Below are 23,808 nucleotides of genomic sequence, written 5' to 3' on the forward strand. Positions count from 1 at the left end.
ACAGTAGCCAGTGTTCCTTTTAAAACATAAAGAAGATCACACCACACCCTGACTAAAAGTTTCCAGTGACTTCCAGCACATTTGGAACAATAGAAAAGATTGAATCATGGCCGACAGTGATCTGATCCCCACCCACCTGCACCACTCCAGTTGAGGCAGTCGCTGACTTCCACCACCTTCTTTCTTTCTTGAAAATTCCAGGCTCAGGGCCTTTGAGCTTACTTTCTCTCTGTTCAAGAATGATTCTCCCCCAGATCTCTAGATAGCTGGCTTCTCACCCCTCAACTCTTATTTCAAACAATAACTTCCTGGGGCGAGGATCTTCCTTAACTTCTCTAGAGCAAAGCCTTTGCCTCCTCCCAATCCCATTATCTTGTTTCCATGTGACTTTCTGAATGATCTGGGTTCCTTAGGTACTGTTTGTCATCCCCACTGGAACTTTTATGAAAGCATTACCATTCCCTTAGCACCTTCAATGATGCACAGGGTAGATTTTCAGTGAATGTGAATGTTGAATGAATGGATAAACAAATAGGTGGTTCTCTCTGTGGACTCCACTTCAGACAACCTTTACGCCCTTCCCAAGGTGGTGGATCCCATGATTTCTAAGTTCTCTCCTAAAGTGAATTTTCTGATATTCTAAACCAGTGTTTGGTAAACACTTTCTGCAAGTGATCAGATAGTTAATATTATAGATTTTGCAGACCATACAGTCTCTGCCAGAACTGTTTTACCCGGGCCACTGTAGGAAACAGCAGTCCAACACAGTAAATGAAATGTGCCTGTGTTCCAGGAGAACTACATTCACCAAAACAGGCAGCACAGTGACCTTGATCCATGGTCTGTAATGTACCAATCCCTTTTCTGAATAACAGCATTCTTTGCCAATCAGGTAGAAGCTACTTTATTTTTTAAACTTTTTATTCCTATTATCGGTTCCTAACCACTATCCCCATCTGTCCCCTTAAGGTCCTTTCTCCCTCCACACTCCTGCCATCAGCTGGCACCATTGAACCACAGACTCCCACCTCTGCCCACAATCCCTGAACAACCCAGCACCTGGCACAAGTTCTCGACTTCCCTCCAAAGCTAATTCTGCCAAAAATTCTCAGTAATTTTATAAACTCAGTCCTTCAACCAGCCTGGCCTCTCATCTCCATGACATTTCCATCCAGTGATCTTGTCCTCCACCCAACCTCCGCCACCACCTGCCCCAATTATACCCAAGACTTTGTTAACACCAGTATCTGCACTTTGCCCCTCTGATGCCACAATCAGAGCTCTCCCTTTAAACCACAATTAGGGGGTTTGTCACTTGGCCTTCTCACTTCCTTCATGTCTGCGTACATAGCATTACATCAAAGAGGCCTTCCCTGGCCACCCTATCTAAAATGGAACCACCCCAAGTCTGTCACCCTCTATCCCTTCTGCCTTGCTTATTTTTCTTCATAGCACTTGATGCAGCCTGTGTGTTTATTTCTTTATATTTTGTTCTTCCTAAATTTAAGTTCCAGGAGAGCAGGTACTCATGTTTTGTTCTACTATATTCTCAGCACCAAGACAATGGTGCATGACATATAGTAGGTACTCAATAAATATTTTTTTCCTTTGTCAAAACAAACCCTTTACAAAGCAACTTACCTTCTTTCAGTGCTGCTGCCAGTAAAGAGGCTGCCTGAGGAGGCTCTCCTGGGTCAGGCTTAATGAGGAGGTGAGGTTCTAGATGGACATCCTCAAAGCCACTCAGCTCCCCCAGTTCAGCATAGATATGCAGCTTTTCTTCCAAATATGTGCAAATTTGCTGGTCTTGATTACTGAGTATTTCTGTGAAATAGCATTTACCATAGAAGTTTATCACTACCATGAATACAACAAATTACATAAGAATTCAAGTTATATAATTTGAATTATATAATTATATTCAAGTTAGAAGATAAAGATGCTGCTTAGTGAGTTGTCTGATCTAAAAGGTAAAGCTCATGCCGTTGGGTGGGACAGACCCAGGTTCAAATCTTGCCTCTTCCACTTTGTGACTGTGGCCCCCAGCAAGTGACTTATCAACCCTCTCAGCTTCCACTGCACTTCATTCCCCTATTTCCAGGAAACCCTGCAGAGTTCTTCTTTGTTTAAGCAGGCTGATTCCTATTAAGACTAGACACCCTGCTCAGGAATGAAAATTGAGGCAGCCCAGTCCAGGATGAGTGAATGCCCACAGGGGAAAACAACACAAAGGCCTGAAACTCCTCAGTCCTCAGCCAGTCATGGTCAAAACCAAGCATGCTGGCTTGTGTCTTTGTTTCTAAACACCCAATTTGTGTCACCACCCTTGCATGCATCCTTCTCTCCTGATTGTCCTATGTGACAAAATTCTTAAACCTCAGAGTCCTTAACCAAAATCTAATCCAGGGGTTCTCAGCCCTCTGCTCCTCAAGATTACCTGGAGAGAGTTTAAAATATTCATGTCTACTCTGCACACCTCACTGATTCTGAGTCAGTTAGTTGAGGGTACAGCCCAGACACGAGCAACCTCCTCAAGTGATTCTAACATCAGGCCAAAGTTGAGCTAACCTTACTTTACAGATTTGCATTTGATGGCCAGACCTATTGGGTTCCTTGTGCAGTCTTACAACTACGACATGACAGTGCTGGACCTAAAATTAAACCATCAGGCAGCAATTCCGACATTCATCAGTACCACACTGCCCAGTTACTGTTTCATGCGTGCATTTCTGTGTGTTTTAATCATTAAGGTAAAAGAAGGAGCTTGGCTGGTATCAGGATGTTTTCCTGGAAGGTGATCAGGGCAAGCCTCAGAAACACACAGTTAACCTTCCATTCATGACACCAGGGCTTTCCCAACACCCAACGAGCACACCACGACCAGGGAGCCAGAAGGGCCCACACCATACCTTGACATTGCTGAATTCTGGCCACTCTGGCTTCAGCTTTCCGCCTCTCTTCATCGGATTCACTTGTCCTTCCCCCTTCTTCTTCTGGGCAACTTTAAGAGACAATAGTCAAGGGACACAACTGAAACTAAATCCAAGTATGTGTAGAATCATTAGGAAAACATGGAAACTTGGCAATAAAATTTATTCATAAAGGCAAAAAAAATCAGCATAAAGAGAATTAGTGATGCCCCTTGGCCAAGAGCGTGGTTTTTCTTGAGAGAAAAGGACCGTGCAAAATACAACATGACTCTCAAAGTCAGCAGTATAGGATGACTCAAATATTCCAACACACAACCACACACACACACACACACACACACACACACACACACACATAAACACACATACACCCAACACTCATGTTAAGTACAAATAAGATAATAATTTTTATTTTTTACAACATTTGGGTGTTTTAACAGGTGAGAGTAAGTGCATTGGGGGATGAAGTTAGGGAGCCATACTGAGTGGATGCAGTGGAGGTAGGGAAATTAATGAAATCAAATTACCATTAAGAATGATCTCTTTGGACCCTCATTTATACAAACTGTCCTTGAGTACCCAAGAGAAATAAATTGATTTAGAACCTTTAGTTCCACCAATCTAAAAATATTTATTGAATGATTCCTCAATACAAGGCACCCAGAGGTACACATGACATGTCCCTGCCCTCGAGGAGCTTCCAATCTGATTAAATAAGCATATATATATATATATATATACATACATGTAAAAGATAAGATCCACAAGCACCAGATAAATGCCTTAGAGAGCAGGTGCTAAGGCATTCTTCATGAAGCAGGCGAGACAGGAGCTGCACCACAGTGCACAGGCAGAGGGGAGGGGAGGGCGCTGCATGCAGAGAGGAGTGTGGACGACAGATCTGCAGGTGACATGCTACCACTATCGCAGGCAGGTGCAGGGGCAGGGAGCAGACCATTCTGGCTGAAGCAGCGTTTTCATGCAGGGGAGACATGGTTAGAATGTTTTTTTCCCAATTGAACAAGCACATTCCATGGATCAAAGACAGAAGGAAACATTACCTTTCTACTGCCTGTTGGATCCGCCTCATCCAGTTATTTCGTTCCTCCTTGGAATTGGTGTGAATTTCATACATCTCGGGACCAGCTGATGAAGCACTGATCAGAAACATTCCTCTCTCCTCATTAGCAACTTCTCTAGCAATAAGCTTCTGAAGGGAAATAACGGATGGCTTCTGATCCTACATAAAATAGGAGAATGTGCAGATGAACCTGCGTCCTTTCTAAGGGTCACCCTGAACACATGAGCCGTGGAAAGCACAGGACTAGGGAAACCTTTATTTCATTTCCCATTTACAAAAGAGCTGTGGAAGTTGATAAGATCTCTAAGGGAGAGGGTATGGAGAAGAAATAATAGAAAGAAAGGGTTCAGGGGAATGTTTGTGCTTAAAAATTAGTGGTTTAAAAAGTCGGCTTTTAAAAAAGACAGAGAAACGTCAGAGAACTCATTAAAAAATATATCAGAATGCTGTGGTCTGGGACAAGGGATTTTTCTATGAGGATATGAGAAAGGAGAACAGTCTCTAAAATATGAGAGATGGAGAAGGATGATGGACCTGAAGAGTCCCTTGAATTTGGCAGTTAATAGCAATACAGTTTCAGTGATGGGCACAAATCCCCAGAAATCAACATCATCGACTGTAAAAAAAAAAAAAAGAAAAAAAAAAAGAACAAGAAGGCCAGACCTTACATTCCCCAGATGTCACCAGCCTCTTCTGCTACTGTCCTGTACAACCCAGAAACAGAACTGCTACAGCTCTATCTACAGGTATCTCTCCTCACCAGCTAGATAAGCTGATGAGTGGGCAGCAGAGGGTCTAATTCATCTTTCTGTGCCGGGCACATTGTCTTGCACAGAGCAGGCACACAACAACTGTCTGTAGAACTAGACTTCGCATGATTCCACCGGAGAAAATAGGAAGAAAGCCTAAAATGTGGAGCCACACTGTGATTCAGCCACCTTCTACGGACATTCACTGTGGTCCTTAGAAGCCTCACGTGCAGCTCTAGGGACCCAAAGATGAAGACGACCCTGATTGACACTGACTTGGACCAGGAGCTGAAAGAATGGCCAAAAGAATGCCTGCCGCTGAGCAGTGTGGGGGTGAAAATGAAAACTCTGGCTTTGGTTTGTGGCTCTCGCCACTGTTTACAGAGCTGGCTGCAGTGTGTGGTTTTCTTTCTCCTTCACGGACTGAGTGACGCCTTTATTCAGAACATGCTGCTCTGTGCACCACTGCTGGCTCCTTGGCATTGGCTTGTCTGCCCTCCTGACTCTGCAGTCATCATTGCCAGATCTGGAGTTGTGTGCCGGGGGGACCTGGAGCATCTCCTCCATGTTTTTTAGAGTTGCATGAAAATATAGGATGGGACAGACAGAAAATTGGTCAACCTGGTTCTGTGCTTGGCCTCTGAAAATGGAGGCAAAAGAAATTTTGTGGCAAGCCTTCTCCAATATGGCCTTCTGTGATGAGGAAAGATCTTCTGAGCATTACTAATATCTGTTGTTCTATTACAGCCCTATTATCTGGAGTGTCATCTCCCTCCCTTTTTTCAATGGATTGTTTCAGCTTTCTCGGATTACAAGGTTGGTGGTGTCTATATATAAAAATTCAGGGTGGGTTTAAATTTCTTAAGACATAAGCAAGAGTGAAATCACTTGAATCAGAGTTATTGGGAGAGGGGCACTGGGAGAGTAAGATTTTTTGTTTGTTTGTTTTTTAATTTTTGGTGTCAGGTATTGAACCCAAGGGTACTTAGCCACTGAGCTACATCTCCAGCAATTTTTATTTTTTATTTTGAGACAGGGTCTCACTAAGTTGCCGAGAGCTTTGCTAAATTACTGAGGCTGGCTTTGAACCTGAGATCCTCCTGCCTCAGCCTCCTAAGCCACTGAGATTACAGGTGTGTGCTACCACACCTAGCATGATAAGATCTTTAAAGAGTAAAGAATAAATTAAATAAAGTCTCATTCATTAAATAACCTTTAGGCCAGAAGACACCTGAAGCAAGCCCATCACTACTCATAGTAATCATAAGCTGTGAACAAGAACTCAAATTCCCAGGAGAAAAGGCAACACAGCTTCTCTGGAGACAGATATTAAACACTGGCAATGCAAAGATGTTTATTTGTGCCATAGCACTTAAAAACCATTTCTTACAAAATAAGTTGCCAACATTTAAAAACGGAGAGATTCTACCATAAAAAAAAAAAAAACTCTAGGATTCTGGGTGCTTGGGTAAGACAGAAGATTGGTGATAAAGGGTCCATATTCTCATTTAAAAACACCAACTATGGCTGAGCAATGGCTCTGCTAAGCTGGAATGTGCACTCACTAGTTGACAACAGTCTCTACCATTCTCTGCTGCCTCTGCCCCGCTGACTCCTTGATGCTGAACGAGGATTCGCTCACTTCCACTCCTGCCAAGTCCCTATGGACATCTGAAGCTGAAGACCAATGATGCTGGGGAAGGGGCAAAGGAGCTGCTCCCTGTAATTCTGTTGTTATATCATGTCCACTTTGCACTGATTCTGTTAGTGATTCCAAGGGAATGAAAAGATTTAAGGTTGCTTCATTCTTTGACTTGAACTAGCTGATCTACATGTTCATTGTCTTTTTATTGTTTAATTTAGAAATTGTCTTATTTAATATTCAAGGGATGCTTCTTAGACTCAGTATCCCAGGACTTAGAAGAACTCATCTATACATTTTGCAGGTTTGGTTCCTACTCATTCCCAGCTGAGTGCTTTTTAAAAACAAACAAACAAACAAAACCGTCTGGTAAGGACACTACTCTATCTTCTTACTACTTTCAGATGCTTAGCTTCTGGCTGTTTCCCGGTTCATCGTGTCTTCTATAACACGCAGCAGGATAAACATCTTAGTACTGAAGGGCACAAGGAATGAAGAATCTCTCTTTTTGATCAGAGTGTGAGAATAATTTTCTGAAACACTAGGGTAGGAACTAGGAAACGAGGGTATCTATGTACCCCTAGCTAATGCTTCAATTCTACAACGTGTTCACTAAAAGAGATTGATGGCGCAGGGACAGATGTAAGACAGATGTTAGACAGATGTAACTAATAGGTCTACGATCCTGCTTTCTCTTTTACTCCCTGGTATCGCCTTTATGATATGAATGCAGCTTTATGATATGAATTCAGATAACATCTTCCAGAAACAATATTAGCAACATTTTACTATTGTTTACGGCCAAACATATTCTACCAAAAACTAAGTAGTGGCTGCCTTCATTCTGATATTTGACAAACTGCATTCCGAACTGCCTGTTTAAAGTTAAGTGTGGTCTACAGGTGGTCTATGGGGATCATGTGAGATAAGAGGCACAGATCCATATCTCAGGTCATACTGTAAGTTGAACATCATGGCTTGACCTGCATCCATATGCTCTATTGCCTAGAAAACAAGACGATTGTCTTTTACTGTGTCTAATTCTTGATTAATCGGTCAGTCATTTGGCTTGAAATACCACTCCAAAAGTAGGATTTGCTTTTCTTTCTGGCCTTCAGTTTTGAGGAAATCTGTTTCTGTTAAAATATGCTGATATTCTTCCAGCCAGGTTTTCACTGTCTCATGGATTAATCAAAACGGTTCCCCCCAATTCCCATTTTTTTCTCCATATTCCTTCAGAATATCCTAGATACCAGAGAGGAAGCTGGAAAAATCAGTAAGTTTTCATGAAAGTTGCAATAGTTACAAATGTATTAGGGAGACGGGGCTTCTGGAAGGCTTCTGGTCATCCTCTGCTTTAGCTCTGTGCAAAGCATTTCACCTTTGAACAACTCAGCATGGCTGAGCAGAATGAAGAAGCCTCTCCAGCCAACTGACATGTACCAGCAAACCACTGCTCCGGCCGCCTCATCCCAGAATCTCATCACCATAGACACGCTTCTTTGTTTTCTTGGAACAGCAAGACAGAAACTTTATTGAGCTTTGATTTTTCCAAAACCAGATAGAATCAATGCTACCTGCTCATGTACCAAATAGCCTGTCAATCAATGGATAATAGATACATTTTACAGAGCCACCACTGTACTGCCCCTGTTAGTATTGTCTCTTGGATTCTTCTTGCTAACAGAGCCTGATGCTCCGTGGTGCCCACAAGGAGTTAATGGATGCTATCTTCCTTCTCCACACCATTTTGGACTACATAGACATAGATGCTATGTAAGAAATGTGATAAAGTGCTGGCTTTCACTAAATCTAATTATGACTCAACAATAAAATTATACATCCCAAAGGTAAGTGTTATTCATGACCTGAGTCATCAGAACCCATTGTAGTAGAAATAAGAAAGAATCTTCTTCAGATAACAGGATAGTGTTCGCTTGTTTGGCAGAAGGAATATTATTATGACAGTTACAAATGGGGTCAGCAAACAGCACAATAAGGCACTCCCAGTAGGAATGAAAGGAGCAAGATGCTGAAAGTGACCCTCTGTCCCCAGCATTAACATTTCAGCCATTAGATATGAGAAAAGGACATAGGGTTTGGGGATAATAGGAAAGACCAAGATAGCCATAACAGAGAGGTACCTGGGGGGCTCAGGGAAGTGCCTCTTCACTATCTAGTACCAAAGTACTACAATCTTTTCACAATTCAAATAGTTACTAAACCAGCTGTAAAATCACCAATAATAATGGAACTATATGAGAAGCATTTTATTTCACTAAGAATTTCAGGCATTTTTTTCCCAAGGAAATGCAGAATGAAGTCTTATTAAAAATATGCATCATATGGCCATATACTTACTACGGCTGCAAAGATGTATTTCTGGTCTTTTTCTTGTAAAAAGAGCAGCACATCAGTTAGAAGTAGAGCTAGGATATCTTCAAAGAAAAAAAAAATTACTAATGTTAGTGATGCAAACCACATTTCAAATGCCTTTATTAAATATTCTAATTTCATGCTTCAAATTTAAATAAATTCAATAAAAATTAAGTGACTCAGGTTAGTCTAATTATAAAGCTTTTATTAAATCCCCAGTATTATGATAGTGAAGGATATACAGACAACTTAGTAAAAAGCCAACTTTTAGTGTGCATGTTTGTATGTATAACTATACTTACAGAATTTAAATTTAAAATGGATGAAAAATATCCTACAGAAAGAAGGTTCTAATAGATTGGAGCAAGCCCTTACATTTAGGGGAAAACCACGCTTAATTAAAAATGTAACAAGGGGGCTGGGGTTGTGGCTCAGCAGTAGAGCACTCACCTAGCACATGCGAGGCCCTGGGTTAGATCCTCATCACCACATAAAAATAAATAAATAAAATACAGGTATTGTGTCCAACTACAACTAAAAAATTAATATTTTTTAAAATATAAAAAGGCAGCTTCCACATCAACTTATACACGAAAACCTGTTCCTGTGTTTCATGGAGAGTTGAGTGAAGTTTGAGTGTCTAGATTTCTCTTGCAAATTGTTTACAAGAGCCCACCTTCACTGGAACCACTGCACACACAGACTGACCCCATGCAGTGACTCTATTAAAGGGAAAAGGAACAATCAGATCTATGGATAGTGGTTAAAGCTTTTTCAATACAACAGTGTAACCTGTCAAACAACAAATCCCATTTCAGACATTAGCTGAACTTCCAAAAAAACCTGACCATCCTCCTGTGCATAATGACCTTGAATTTAACAATTTAACCAGATTTAACATTCTCTTCCTCTCGTTACTCACCAGAGAACATTATTACGATGAAGTGTTAGAAACAAGGAGACCAGGCCTGTAGCTCTTATTCCTGTCTGCAAAGCAGACTCACCTGGGTAGAGCTGGGGGAGGGGGCTTTAAAACATCCCTCTGAGCTGGTTGACCTCTGAGGGGATGACCCTCACTGACAAAATCAGAATCTCTGGGAGGAGACTTGAGCATCACTGATTTTTTTTCAAGCTCCAGAGGTGATTTTAGCGTGTGGCCAGAGTAAAAAAGCCTGGGTCAGGCAAGGCGCTATCTACACGACCTCAAGAATGGAAATCAGCTGCTTTAGAGTCCAACCAGATTAACAGAGTTGAGTTAATGCCATGAGCAAACAGTAGCCTGAAGAAGTGCTTACACCAGGGCCAGCGTGCAGGTGGATGTGTGTTCCAGTGCTCAATAACAAAGACGACATTCAGAGTTTTCTCACTTGCTCCCTTCACGATCTGACAGCCTCAGGCTGACTTGGCACACAATGGACCCTGCCCGTGTAGGTGTGATAATACCTTGCTATCAACACAACTGCCAGAATAATATTCCTGTGCCAATGATGAGCAGAACTCTCGGCTCCTTTAATTTTAGACATCACAAACATGCACATTCATAAAACCACATAGGAAAGTTGTTGGTTGGGACAGCAAATTCCCATCAAAGACGTGATCACTGGTCACACTTGCCTATGGAACCTCACAACTTGATCTTTCAACTGAAAAAATCAAGGGTCTGTGTATGCAGTCCTGCCACTTTGAACCGTTTTTCCTCTGAAAACCCGTCCCCTGTTGCCTGAACAACAGGACTGAAGGCAGGAATGGGTCTGGTGTAGCCACAGTTACCTTTGAAACGTCCCGTGGCGGTTTTCCAGTAAACGAGACCATCATACAGCAGGGTTCGCTCTGTACTCATCAGGGCCTGCTTTCTAAACACGTGGCCGTTTTTCAGCTTTGTGCATGTTTTGTTTTCGATCTTACTTAGAATCTCAAGCCATTTTTGGTTTTTCTCATATTCGTTGACTTTCAGATCCACAGCTGCAATCATGTCTTTAATTAAGCAAAGAGCTTTACATAAGTCTTTATGTTCTTCAGTTCTTTCTGCATGGGAAAAAGAGAGAAAGAACACCATACAATAAGCCACTGAAAGAACACATACAATAAGAGCACTGAAAAAGAAAGGTTTTTTTTTCTTTAGTTTTTAAATATAATTATATGTATTATCCAAATAGCAAAAACTCCATGAGAAAAGTGCTGGATTAAATCAAATACTATATTATCACTCTGCACTTCCCACCCCCAAAAAGAAACATTAGAATACTTGTATTATAAAAGATTTGCTTATTAAATGTGTTTTTGGTGACAATAAGATAGCTGAGTTCTATCTCCTATAGCAGAGAATATGTCACAGCCAATTCAGGGCTTCCTTACACCTTCCTAGACACAGCAGTCTAGTAATTCCCACACCAAGTTTCCAAGAACTGAAGCTACCCTTGGCATCTAGTCTCCATCTTCTTACAAGCTCAGCCACAGATCACCTGAGTGGACTTCAGATTCATTTGGCTTCCTGGATCCTTCTTCCATAAAAATAACATTCAAAACTGTGTTTTATAGCCATGTTGGCATACCTATGAATATATTCACATTATAATTTCAATATTTTCTTTGACCTAACATTTTTTTTTTCTTCTGTGAAAGAAATTAATATATTTCCAAGAGCTCCAAATACGGTGCTTAATGGGCAAGTCAGTCAAGCTCCTGTCACCAGAGCAAATGATTATCAGTTCTAGTAGTTTCACTTTCAACCACTGGCCACATGCTCTCATTTCTGTATCACCTTAAGGAAGTACTCTGGAGGAGTTTCTGAAATAGCCTTCTGAAGCCACACAGAAGTGAATTGATGATAAGGTCACCTAGCTGATGTTTACTGAGGTGGCTGGAACTCAAGGGCTAAAGAGGAGAGGACAAAAGAAAAACTGGCAGAGAAACCAAAGACTCTCTAGAGGCTAGAGCTGCAGAAATATATCTTAGAATGAGCAGTCAGTGAGGAATGGGAAACAACCCTCAAAAGGGTTTAAATATTTCCAGGATCTAAACATCTTCATATATTTGGGAGGGTCTTATCAGAAAACCTCAAGGAGCAGATCCTGATGCCCATCTTTCAAGGAAGATTTTTTCTCCTTGCTGCCTGTCAAAGAACACACCTCACTACTTGACCTGCACAGAGCCCCTCCTCCACAAAAGATTCTAATTTCTATAAAGCCTGTTTCACTACTAGAAAAGCCAAGTAGAGAAAATCAGAGTTGAGTTACAAGGTCAAGGAAAGGTCAAGAAGAGGCTGTCTTTTGATAAATTACTTCTTGAAAAGCTTAGTTACCCAAAGTGGACAGCATGGGCCTCCCTGGGAATCCTGTTAAAAATGCTTGCCTTGGGCTCTTCCCCAGACCTACTTATTCAGGATATGCACCTAAACAAGGTTTCTAGGAAAGGAGATGGCTAATAAAGTTTGAGAAACACTGCTGTAACAGAGTCATGGAAACCAATGTCCTCAGAAGCTCAGGGAGTGACTGACCATTGGTAAGGGCTGACCTGAGAAGGCTTGCATTTGGTCTTCATGCCACTATGTGAGAAGGGCCATGACTTATACTTACAGCTTCTAACATACATTAGTTTATTCATTCTACCAGAAATTTGGTGTGGGATGATTCTTGGAGTAACACTAGTTGACTACCATGATCTGACAAATTTTAGTTCTCATACTATTACAGTAAACTTAAGAGAGAATATATAAACTAAAGAGCCTTAATTTTGCTTTCATTCTTTTACTGAGAACAAAATTTACAAGGCTTTTCTTTTTGTATTATTTTTATATTTTCTTGTACATTAAATTATAGGAAGCAATAAAAATGAGACATAAGAAACAAACACTATAATTTTTGCCTGGATTTAGTTCTAAATGTGACTGATAAAATGAAAAGAATAAATTATGTATGTCTGCTCACCTAGACCTCTTACAAAAAAAAAAAAGTTGAGTTTTTATAAAATGGGCATTTAAGATCTCATTACCATTTCAATTGTTTCTAAGTCAACTGGTAATAATAAAGGCAATAACAACAGGTTCCATTTATTGAGCACTTTGCTTTTGCCAGGTTATTTCTGCTAGTCTGGTCTCCATCCTGTTACAATCTCACATAGTACTCACAACAATTCCATGTGGCTAGGATGATCATTTTCATTTTGTAAAGGAGAAACTTGCCCAACTAATAAGAAGCAGAACCAAACAAAAACAATGGTAATACATAGTCACACAATTCCAAATCTATGCCCTTGTTAACATAATGCACTACCACACTGATAGTAATTTTTACTCAAGACCAGTAAGTTAGTTTAAGAATTGGTTGTTTTTATTTATTCACTCATTGCACTGACATGTTTTTACTTATTGACAGCCTAATCTGTGCCAGTCAGTGCACTAGACGTTGAAGATCTAGCTATGAACCAGGAAAGTACAGGCCTGATAAATCCCACAAAGAGCTCATAGTTCAACTGTGTGCATGAATAGTTTCTTAAAAGACACCCAGATATTGTTATTGCCTGGTACCTGATGAACTGACAGGGTCAAAGTAGCTCTTGCATAAAGTCACTCTCAGTGTAATAATTCATTGCTTGGGAGTGTGGATGTTATGTGGTAGGATCAATAGCATCCTGTTTCAACAGACTGCTGTGAAGGTAATTGGAAGAAGAGGGTAGGGAGATATTAAGAAGGTCCAGATATGGGGAAACAATGAAGAAAAGCAGGGTCAAGGAATGAAGAAGACCACTTGGTTTGGGCTCCTTGTAGGAACTGAAACTATTAGAAAGCTGCATGATTAGAGATAATTTCTCAAAATGAATCCAAATTCTAAGGCTTTCACATTTTCCTCATCATGAAAATTTTTATGAATCAGAGGCCATAAACATTTGTGGCCATGTAGGACATGTCAGGTATGTTTAAACAAAAGAGAAGCAAATATCAGGCCACAAGTCACCACTCACCCTTGGTATACCGCAATATCCTTTCCACCAAGACAGGGTATTTTGTGATGCGCTGAGTGACCAGGAGAATGCATTCTGGAATTCCTCGGCGACGAGCCAAAAGATTACTATTTCGGAGCTTAAAATAAAAATACATTTTATCTACTACTTGCATTTACTTTTTATGTTCAAATTTAATAATACAAAAATTTCTACAACAGTACAGTTCTATTCAGATGTAGCAGAATATTTATCTTCATTCAGTAAAACTTGATGCATTGTCCTTAAATTTTACACTCTGCCATTAGTTTCAATGCCCCAAGACTCAAAGATTTCAAGAAATGTCAAGTTACTTGGATGTATTTTTATTTAACTCCAAAAGTGAGCAAGTTATCAGGATTTCTGAGTAGCAAAACTTTTGGAAAAGTAATCAGAAATCAAAGTTAATTTTGAAGATGAGGTTGTGGTTTACTATTTGTTTTTCTGACATGTCTCCCACTACATTTCTTGTTACACATTGTAGTGCTTAAAGTTTCTTCAAATCAGGGCAACTTTCTCCTAAACATTTCAAAATATTCCTTCAGATTTCAATTACTCAACACACATGTACATGGGGAAAAAATAGAGGAGAATCTGGTAGCATTCTTAAAATGGTAGATAAAAATTTAGAATCCAACATGCTTTACAAGACAAAATTCTTCCACAAATAAACTGGAAAAGAGGGTAGGGGAGAACACTCAAGTTAGAAGAGATTTAAGATATATAACCACCATACACTGCAAGTGAACACTGGTCAGATCCTTATTAAAGCAATATGGTTTCATGAGATAAACAGAGAAATTAAAAAATATGAAAGAAGTATTGCTAATTTATTTGTGATAATGTCATCGTATTTTTAAAAGATATATTGCTTAGAGGCACACATTATAGAGGAAATTATATGATATCATGTATCATATTATGATGGATTTTATGTTTGCTTTTACTCTGGGTTTTCTGATATATAATCTATCAGGGCATGAAATAGCTTCCCAAAACACTACAAATATTCTCAGAAATTTGGAGGGCATGACCTCCAAAAATATAAGATACAAACAAATATAAGATACAAACAGAAATTATTTAGGAGAAGTATTTTACTAACAGAAAAAGAGACTTTCCTTCTTTGCCACAAACCCATCACTTCCTTCTCCTTCCCCTGAGAATTAGAACCCAGATATGAAACTTGTTTAAATCATACAAGGACCAAGAATGAACTATTTCCCTGTGCTGGTTTACCACTTTGGAATAAAATTTTACACTACTTGCCTTGATAAAATTCTGAAACTTTTTATTCTGCTGGAGTTCTTTAAAAAGGCTAACAGCTTCTTTGTGGTGGCTACAGAATTCACCGTATATTTTCTTCATCTTACTGGCATTTTCTTCTGAAAACTGAGAAGAATAACATTTCAATATTGGTTTACAAATTTAGGAAGTTCTAAACACAGAAAAGAACACTCAATTCTCTTACATTTCAAAACATTCCTTGCAAATAAAGAACAAACATCATGGAATTTCTGAACATAATCACTTCTTTTCCCCAGGCACTTTTTAAATAAAAATAAAAGGGAGTTGTTGAGTGATGAGGTTCAACCTAATGAGATTAAGTATTTTATATGTACTGAACTAATAATCAAACAGCCAAGTAAAAACATTTGTTGTCATCATTTTCTTTTTGTTGTTGTTGTTGTTGTTGTTGTTGGGTGTGTGTGAAACTTTATGATTTCAATTTGTAATTTTAGTACCTTTATAGATTGAGTGTCCATACATCTCAAAAGGATCAAGAGTCAGACTATTTTTAGCCCAGATGAAAATAAAATGATGAATAACCAGAATGTCAACTAATTAATTGATAAGAAGAAGAGATATAGACTTGAAGTTTCAATAAGCCTGACCTGCCAAAAAGTAGCTGTAGAAAAATCTGTGCAGGAATCAACTTAGAGTCATGGGTGGTGTTGAGAGAATTAGCTGACTGATTTGAGTGCCAGTTTTTTAACCTATGATAGATAGCTCTATGTACACATGCTCACACTGAAGATCACAGAAACAGAAACCAGAATATCTACATCCCCCTTTGAAAAGTACTTCAAATTTATATCACTATCTCTAATCTTTTCATTTTTGCTTAATTTTTATCTATGTTTGAGGTCCATATACTTCAAAAGTGATCCTTAATCCAGTTACAATTGCTAAAAAATTGACCATATAGGACTTGTATACTGAAGACTCCACAATGCTAATGAAAGAAATCAAAGAACTAAATAAATGGAGAGCCATACCATGTTCACAAATTGGAAGACTCAACCTAGTAAAGATGTCAATTCCCTCCAAAACTGGTATACAGTTTTAATGTAATTCTTAAAAAGAAATCCAGGCAATCTTTTTATATCTTTATAAATATAGATAAGGCTGTCCTAGAATTTATATGAAATGGCAAAGGAAATAGCATAACAATTTTCTAAAGAATAATAAAATAAGGCACCTTCTTCCAATTTCAAGATGCATTATATAGGTACAGTTATTAAGACTATATGGAAAGAGTGGCACAGAATAGAAATCTAGGGAACTCAACCGATTTTTGACAAAGGTGCAAAAGTAACTCAGTAGAGAAAGAATAGCCTATTCAATAAGAAATAATGCTGAAGCAATTGGATGTCTATACCCCAAAAACAGAAAAGAAAAGAAAACCTCAACCTAAGTTTCATAACTTTTTCTTTTACAAAAATTCAAAATGAAACATAGACTTAAATGTAAAAATGAAACTACAAAACTTTTAGGAAAAAAATTGGAGAAAATCTTTGAGATTTACGGCTAGACAGAGAGTTCTCAGATCTGAAATCAAAAACACAAACCTTACAGGGAAAAATAGATACACTGAACTTCATCAAAATTAAGGCAAGTTAAAGAATTTGAGAAAATATTTACACACCATATATTCAACAAGAAAATTAATATTTCAAATATGAAAAAAAATCTCAATATTCAATAAGAAAAAAATCCAGTTATAAAATGGGCAAAAGGCATGAATAGACATTTCACTGGAAAGAATATATAGATGACAAAAAAGCATATGAAAACATGTTCAACATCACTAGCCATTAGGGAAATCCAATTTAAACCACAACAAAATATCATTACATACCTCTCAGGAGAGCTAAAAAAAGACAGTCACAATATCAAATGCTGGTAAGGATGCAGAACAGCTGGATTGTTGATATATTGTTGATGAAAATACAAAATGGTAAACCACTCTAGAAAACAGTTGGAAGTTCCTTACAAAACTAAACATACAACCACTATACAATCCAGAAATCACAACCCTGGGCATTTATCCCAGTAAAATAAAAACTTAACTTTGCACAAAAATTTATACATGAATGTTTATAGTGTATTTACTTATAATAGTCCAAAGCCTGAAAAAAATAAAACACCCTTCTACAGGAGAATGATTAAACAAACTGTGGAACATCCGTACCATGGACTATTTCTCATAAAAGGAAATGAACTACTGACATACACAACCACTAAGATTTTTCTTGAGAGAATTATGCCGAGTGAAAACTGCTAACTCCCAATTACATAATTTCATTTACACAGTATTATTGGAATGACAAAATTATGAAGCAGAACAGGTTAGGGGGTGCCAGGAGTGAGAGAGAAGGTAGGGACATGAGGAAAGGACACAGAACTATAAAGGCCAGATGAAGAAACCATGTGATAGAAACATTCTGTGTCTTGACTGTATTCATGTCGGTATCTTGGTTGTGATATTGTAATAGTTTTGCAAGATGTTACCATTGGGGAGAAAACAATTAAAAATTTTAGCTAGGCATGGTGATACATGCCTGTAATCTCAGAAACTCAGGAGCTGAGGCAGGGGGATCACAAGTTCAAAGCCAGCCTCAGCAACTTAAAAAGCCCTAAGAAACTTAGTGAGACCCAATCTCTAAATAAAAAGGGATGGGGATATGGCTCAGTGGTTAAGCACTCCAGGACTCCAATCCCCAGTACCTAAATAAATAAGTAGATATGCCATACCCAAGATCTCACCTCAATCCCAAGGAAACAAAACCACTGAGAGTTAAAGCATAGATTACTTATTTTTAACAATCTTCAAGTGATCCTTATGTATCTGAAGATGAAAAACTATTGTTTTAGATCAAATTCCTCCTGTCCGCAATTTCTCTCCAAGAATTCGCACTGATCAAATCATATCATATTCCAGCCTAGCCTCTGAGATCATAAGAAGTTTCCATGGTTAGACTGTGGGATTTACCCAAACCCACCTCTTGTACACTCTTAAACAGCCTGTCTCTTTTACCCAAATCCATTATCTGAGGATGAATAGTTTGTAAATGTCTTTATTTACAAACTATTGGGGTTCCCCTTTCTACATCCACTATGCATGGCCAATGACTAGAACCCTTTTCTCTGAATACCAAGGTCCTTTCCCCAAAAGGAAGTGTGTGCTTCATCCAAGAGACCACCAGGCTCATCCTTCGTGACAGAAAACTATCCAAACTTGTTCTCAATTTAGGCCCCAGGTTTATTGACAAAAATTAAATAAATATAGAACTAATAGAGATGTGTAATGTTTGTAACTATGAAAGGAACTGAAGAACTAAAAATGGCTTAAATTGTTAGATTTAAAACAGTAAAATAATGATTATTTCTATCAAGGAGACAGACATGCAAATAATTTCAAATGACAAAATCAAAATCTTGCTTTTCATTTTAAAATATACTTAGTTTCATGTTCATTTAGACACATTTGGACATTTTTATTTAAACCATCTTGCAAAGTATTTTGGAGTTGCTTAACTTGGCCTTGCTACTTGGCACAAAACCTTTCTGGTGAATGAGGAGGATAGAATAGGTCTAGGGCTTTAATCCGCAAAGAAGATATCTCTTTGATCAAAAATTGTTATTATGATTTAGACTTTTACATTGTTAGATATGTAGCTGTAGCAACTTGGCAACAAATATTAAGTTATGTTTTTGTGCATTAAAAATATTTGTATTTAAGCATATTTATATCAATGAACTTAACACCTCTGTTTTTAGCATATAGAACAACAGCTTAATCCCATTGGCACATGTGGCAGAATGAAACTGCTTCAAAAACGTTGTGTGAGAAGATGGCACTTTGGCATCTACCTAGGAAAAGCTGTACTAAAGCCATTATGTATAGATATCCAGGCCTTTCCCCAGGTGCTTACGGCAACTGTAAAATTCCTGATGTTTTTCCTGACATGACCCATTCATTTATAAACATCATAGTACCAAGCACTGCTCTAGGTGCTGAAAGACAGTAGTAACCAAATAGATAAGAATCCCTGTCTCACTGAAACTTAGGGTCCAGTGTTAGCAAACCCTTCCCATGAATGTCACAATGGATGTTCCAAGACCCCACATTCTTAGGTTGTCTTGATCAAAGAGCAGATTTTGACTCAAATCCCAGTTATGCAACCTATGAGATGTGTTATGACTAAAGAAAGTCACTACCTATGCAATGGGAAAAACAGCATTGACCTTACAGTGTCATGAGAGTTAAATGAAGAACAAAAATGGCTTAAATGAAAAGCATGAAAGCATTCTAAAAGTGCCTACCATATGGGAATCACATAATAAAGGTTATCACACCTTTCTATGAGAGTGTTTTTTAATAAGTCCTTCAGAGAGACAGTGGACAGTCAAGTAACAGGTGGTTGCCATTACTGTATTAGGAGAGGGCACAGCCCTTCTCACTGATGCTTCAAACATTCCAAGCACTTGAAGTGAGGTTTGCTCATCTTGTTCCCCAAGCATGAGCTCCAGAGCTCTAATGATGACAGATTTCCCTCACTCTCCCTGAGATGAGCCTATATTTGTCTGGGAGATATTAGTGAGACCATCACAGTCCCACTGGGAAGCCGTGTTATCAGAGAGTGCATCACATCAAAAAGTCTAAGTGGGATGTTCATCAGGAGATTCACTTATGACTGTGATTCCTGGTAGAGGCAGCAATGGGATCAGAGATAATCTAGCCCCGTTCGGTGACAGAGTGGAGTCAAGTCATTGGCTGCTGGAAGCTCTCCGACAACCATCTTACAAACCAACATTCAATGAAAGAAAACCAACCGAACCTATCTGATAATAACTGTAATGAAATCAACTCTTTAGGTTTCAAAGCTCTGTAAAGAGTTTGAAAACCCTTTCTTACCTGTTGTACCAAAATATCTCCAATTTGGTTGATCACAAAATTCCTGTCGTTGTCCACACAGGATTCCTGTCTGCGTTCCTTCATGCAGTAGAAGAAATGCCTGTGGATTTCGAGCAGCTCATCTAAACAGGGGAAGATTTTATCCACAGTGCTATGGTCCAGCTGCAGCTCCTCCTTCATACCTTTCCTGAAGACCTCAGACATGATGAGCAGGGTCTGGATGTGGTGCATTTCTGTTTGCATTAGCTCTGAAAGGCGTCAGCAGAAACATGTTCTAAACAAGCTCTAAAACACAAGTGTCACTGTTGTCCCAAATCAGGAGCCCAACATTCTATGTTATGCAAATAAGGAAGAAGGAATGTTTAGAAAGGACAAGAACATTTTTTCCAATATAAAAGTTAGTGTTGGCTTCACATTTAACTGAAGCTCAAAATATTAAGTCATTTTCTTTTTTCCAGATAATGAAAGAAGAATCATAAGGAAGTCAATTCTCATACATAACGATCAAATATATCTGGAATCCTTACAACTAACCTGCAACTTTAGGGCCTTCCACTGGGAACTAGGGCCCATTGCAACCTGAATGCTTCTTTCTTTCTTTGGTTTTTGCACTGACTGGAAGTACAATTAATTGTGCACAAGTGAATTGGTGAATTTACTTGAACTAAATATAATAAAGTCCCTCAATGCAGATAATAGTAGGTTCTTTCTATTGCAAGATGCTCCCCAAATACCACTTTCTGTAGAGGAAAATGATACATCACAATGACAGAACCCCCCCCCCCCCGCCAAAAGTGAAAAAAGATGATCCTAAGAATAGGAAAAAAAATCTTTTAAATTACATATCTGATAAGGGACTTATATCCAGATTATAGGAAAAACAACTCAAAAATGGGGAAAAAAACCTTAAATAGGCAAAAGATTTGAATAAATGTTTCTCAAATAGGTATACAAATGGTTGACAGCACATAAAATGATGCTCAAGAGGCCTGAAGGGTGTGGCTCAGTGGTAGAACACTTGCTTAGTGTGAAAAGCCCTGGATTAGACTCTGGCACCACCAAGAAGAAGGAAAAGGAAAGGAGAAGGAGAAGAGAAGAAAGAGGAGGAGATGGAGGAGGAAAGATGCTCAATATCATTAGCCATTTGGAAAATGCAAATCAAAACCAAAATAAGACACCAGTTCATACACACTAGAATAAACATAATGAGAAAAGATGGACAAAAACAAGGGTTGGTAAGGATGTGGAGAAAGTAGAACCCTGGAACCCTCATACATTGCTGGTAGGAAGGTAAAATGGTATTGCCACTTTATAAGGCAGTCTGGTAGTTCCTCTAAAGGTTAAAAATAAAGTTACACATGTGACCCCAAAAGTGGAAACAACCCAAAATGTCCATCAACTGATGATTAAATAAAAAGGAATACTAGCCATAAAAAGGAATGGAGTGCTGATATGTATTACAACTAATATGAACCTTGAAAACATTATGCTAAGAGGCAGGAGCCATTGCAAATACCATATGTTGCTAAATGTCCAAAAGAGGCAAGTCCTTAGGGACAGAAAGTAGATGAGTGGTTGCTGGATGCTGCTGGAAGGGGTAACGCAGACATTTGAAGCAATACAAATGTTCTGGAATTAGATGAAGCTCCATGGTAGCATAACTTTGTTAATTCACAAAAAATCATTAGATTGTACACTGCATGTGAGGGATCTTATTGTATGGAATTACATCTTGATTTTTTTAAATGCAACATGAGAGAAAATAATAACTGTGGAAATACCAGAAATATAAATTCTGGGTGTTTATTTCCAGAATAAACACTGTACTTTTTGAGAACAAAATCTAAAATATCATCCTTGGAGAGCAAATAAGTCTAAAAATAGCTTTATTACTTTATCATAAACAAATCTTTCACTGGGAACCCACTGACTTTTAACAATTATTATTTTCCACTGTATTTTTAGTGCCCATTCTGTACTAGGCACTTTTCCATATCATTTCATTTAATCCTTTAATCCATTTGCCATTATGACCCCCCAAATAGGAACAATTATCCTCATCTTTAAAAGGGAAACAATGTGAAAAGAAGGGTGAAGGATTTTTCCCAGATTTTGCCTTTCTGAGGCCAAAAGCCATGTTATATGTAGTCATCCATAACCCAAATTACTTAGGTTATTTTTAATACTATGTGAAATTGATGGGTAATTGAAGAAGGACAGTATAATATAAATGATTAAGAAATACTAAAAGGGACAGTCCTTTCTTTCCCAATGGTCTCCCACATCCATAGCCCCTGGCAGGTTTTAAAGCACACTCATCCCTCACCTGACCTGCCTGTCACCTGAGGCAGGTGTGAAGGTGGCCTCCTCAGCAGACAACTTACAAACACAGGGTCAGGGAAACGAAGAGCCTGTTACAAAGCTCTTTGTTAAAGTAGGGCATCTTCTTGAACTACGGTTTAGCACAGACTTTGTACTTAAAATTTCTTTTAAGACTTCATTTTTTCCCGATTACACTATAATTTAACTTCCCCTATTTTACACTAACACCACTCCATATAGCATGAAATAATGAAATCTCACCACAGTTGAATTTTACACTCAGGACTGTGGCACTCAGTTGAACTTATCTATATGTATGGGACCTGGTACATACATTCAAAGGCTGTACCAAGGAACCCTGTCTCCTCTATGTTAAATACGTGAAAATTCACTGTGACTCTTAAATAAAAGAGGTAAGAAAGTGTAGGCCAAACCTAAGTAAATCTAAAAAGAGTATGAGAAATAAAACCTGTTTTATACCAGGTACATACAACACCACATTTAAGTCTCACTGTCATTGTCGGTTTTGTTTTTGTAATGCTCAGGATGGAACACAGGGCCTCGCATCAGACTTTTTAAACCTGAGCTTCATTATCCCCAATCTGTAGGTGGAGAAACTGAGGTCTAGATGAGTAAAGTCATTTGTCTGAGATCAGGCAACCAGGAAATGGTAAAACTGGGATTCCATGCTCTTTCCTCTGAACCACACGGCTCCAGCCCCAAGACATATTTGAAATGCTTACCAAAAATGACATCCTGTCTTTTAATGACATCCTTCTCCTGCCTACTGCAAAAGGAAGGATCCACCACAAGACTCCAGGATTCTGCTTCAAACTCCTGGGCATCACTGCTGAGGTCACTCCACAGAGAAGAATCCACTACATCTAATATGTGTTTAGAAAAGAAAACACACAAAGTAACCACACAGCTCAAACAGACCTTTCAAGTTCTGTTTGCAGGTTCAGCACAGCAAATAAAGCTGCTATGAACACAGAAACTCCTCAGCCAGAATACTGGCTTGTGGAGTCAAAACACTGAGAACCAGAAGGATGAAATGGTCCAAATCAAGACAGCTTTCGTGTAAGCAAAGAAGAATCAGATATTAAAATAGTGATTGTATCTACGGGGGAAAAAAGAAAATTAAAGGTAATTTTGTTTATTTTGGCTTGCTCTATTTTAGGAAATTTTTGGAATCTACAATGTGCCTATAGGACCTCAGGCTCACTGATTTTTTTTTTCAATCTAATTTGCTATTTGCTCAGATCTGAGTTTTGAACTTGACCACTTGGTTTGCTCTTGACTTGGCAAGACACAAGGCAGAGCATAAGAATTTGAATCTCAGGTGAGTAAAGATTTTCTTGATAGAATCAGGCACACATACACAAATGCCCTTCAGGAAAACTCACCCTTATTGGCTCTAAATAGCACTCATTAGAGAGATTCCAACTCATCACAATAAAGATGAGATGACAAAGGATTTAAAGAAAGAGTTTCCTGGAACAGGGTCCAACCCTCTCTTGTCAATATTC

The 23,808-nt window shown here is 38.7% G+C and overlaps 1 protein-coding gene across 1 annotated transcript in view; it reads right to left on the reverse strand.

Annotated features, from left to right (window-relative positions):
• The window catches only part of Arhgef28 (Rho guanine nucleotide exchange factor 28), a 248,065-nt gene that overhangs the window by 45,416 nt on the left and 178,841 nt on the right, over positions 1-23,808 (reverse strand). The window contains exons 20-28 of the mRNA XM_077795966.1: positions 23,023-23,163; positions 19,958-20,205; positions 15,025-15,147; positions 13,738-13,855; positions 10,549-10,803; positions 8,764-8,840; positions 3,992-4,170; positions 2,910-3,001; positions 1,642-1,824 (exon numbers count right to left, since the gene is read on the reverse strand). Of these exons, the coding sequence (XP_077652092.1) occupies positions 1,642-1,824; positions 2,910-3,001; positions 3,992-4,170; positions 8,764-8,840; positions 10,549-10,803; positions 13,738-13,855; positions 15,025-15,147; positions 19,958-20,205; positions 23,023-23,163 (1,416 nt within the window). The remainder of the gene's footprint in view (positions 1-1,641; positions 1,825-2,909; positions 3,002-3,991; positions 4,171-8,763; positions 8,841-10,548; positions 10,804-13,737; positions 13,856-15,024; positions 15,148-19,957; positions 20,206-23,022; positions 23,164-23,808) is intronic.

The sequence above is a fragment of the Urocitellus parryii genome, chromosome 1 (genome assembly GCF_045843805.1).
Source record: "Urocitellus parryii isolate mUroPar1 chromosome 1, mUroPar1.hap1, whole genome shotgun sequence".
NCBI lineage: Eukaryota > Metazoa > Chordata > Mammalia > Rodentia > Sciuridae > Urocitellus > Urocitellus parryii.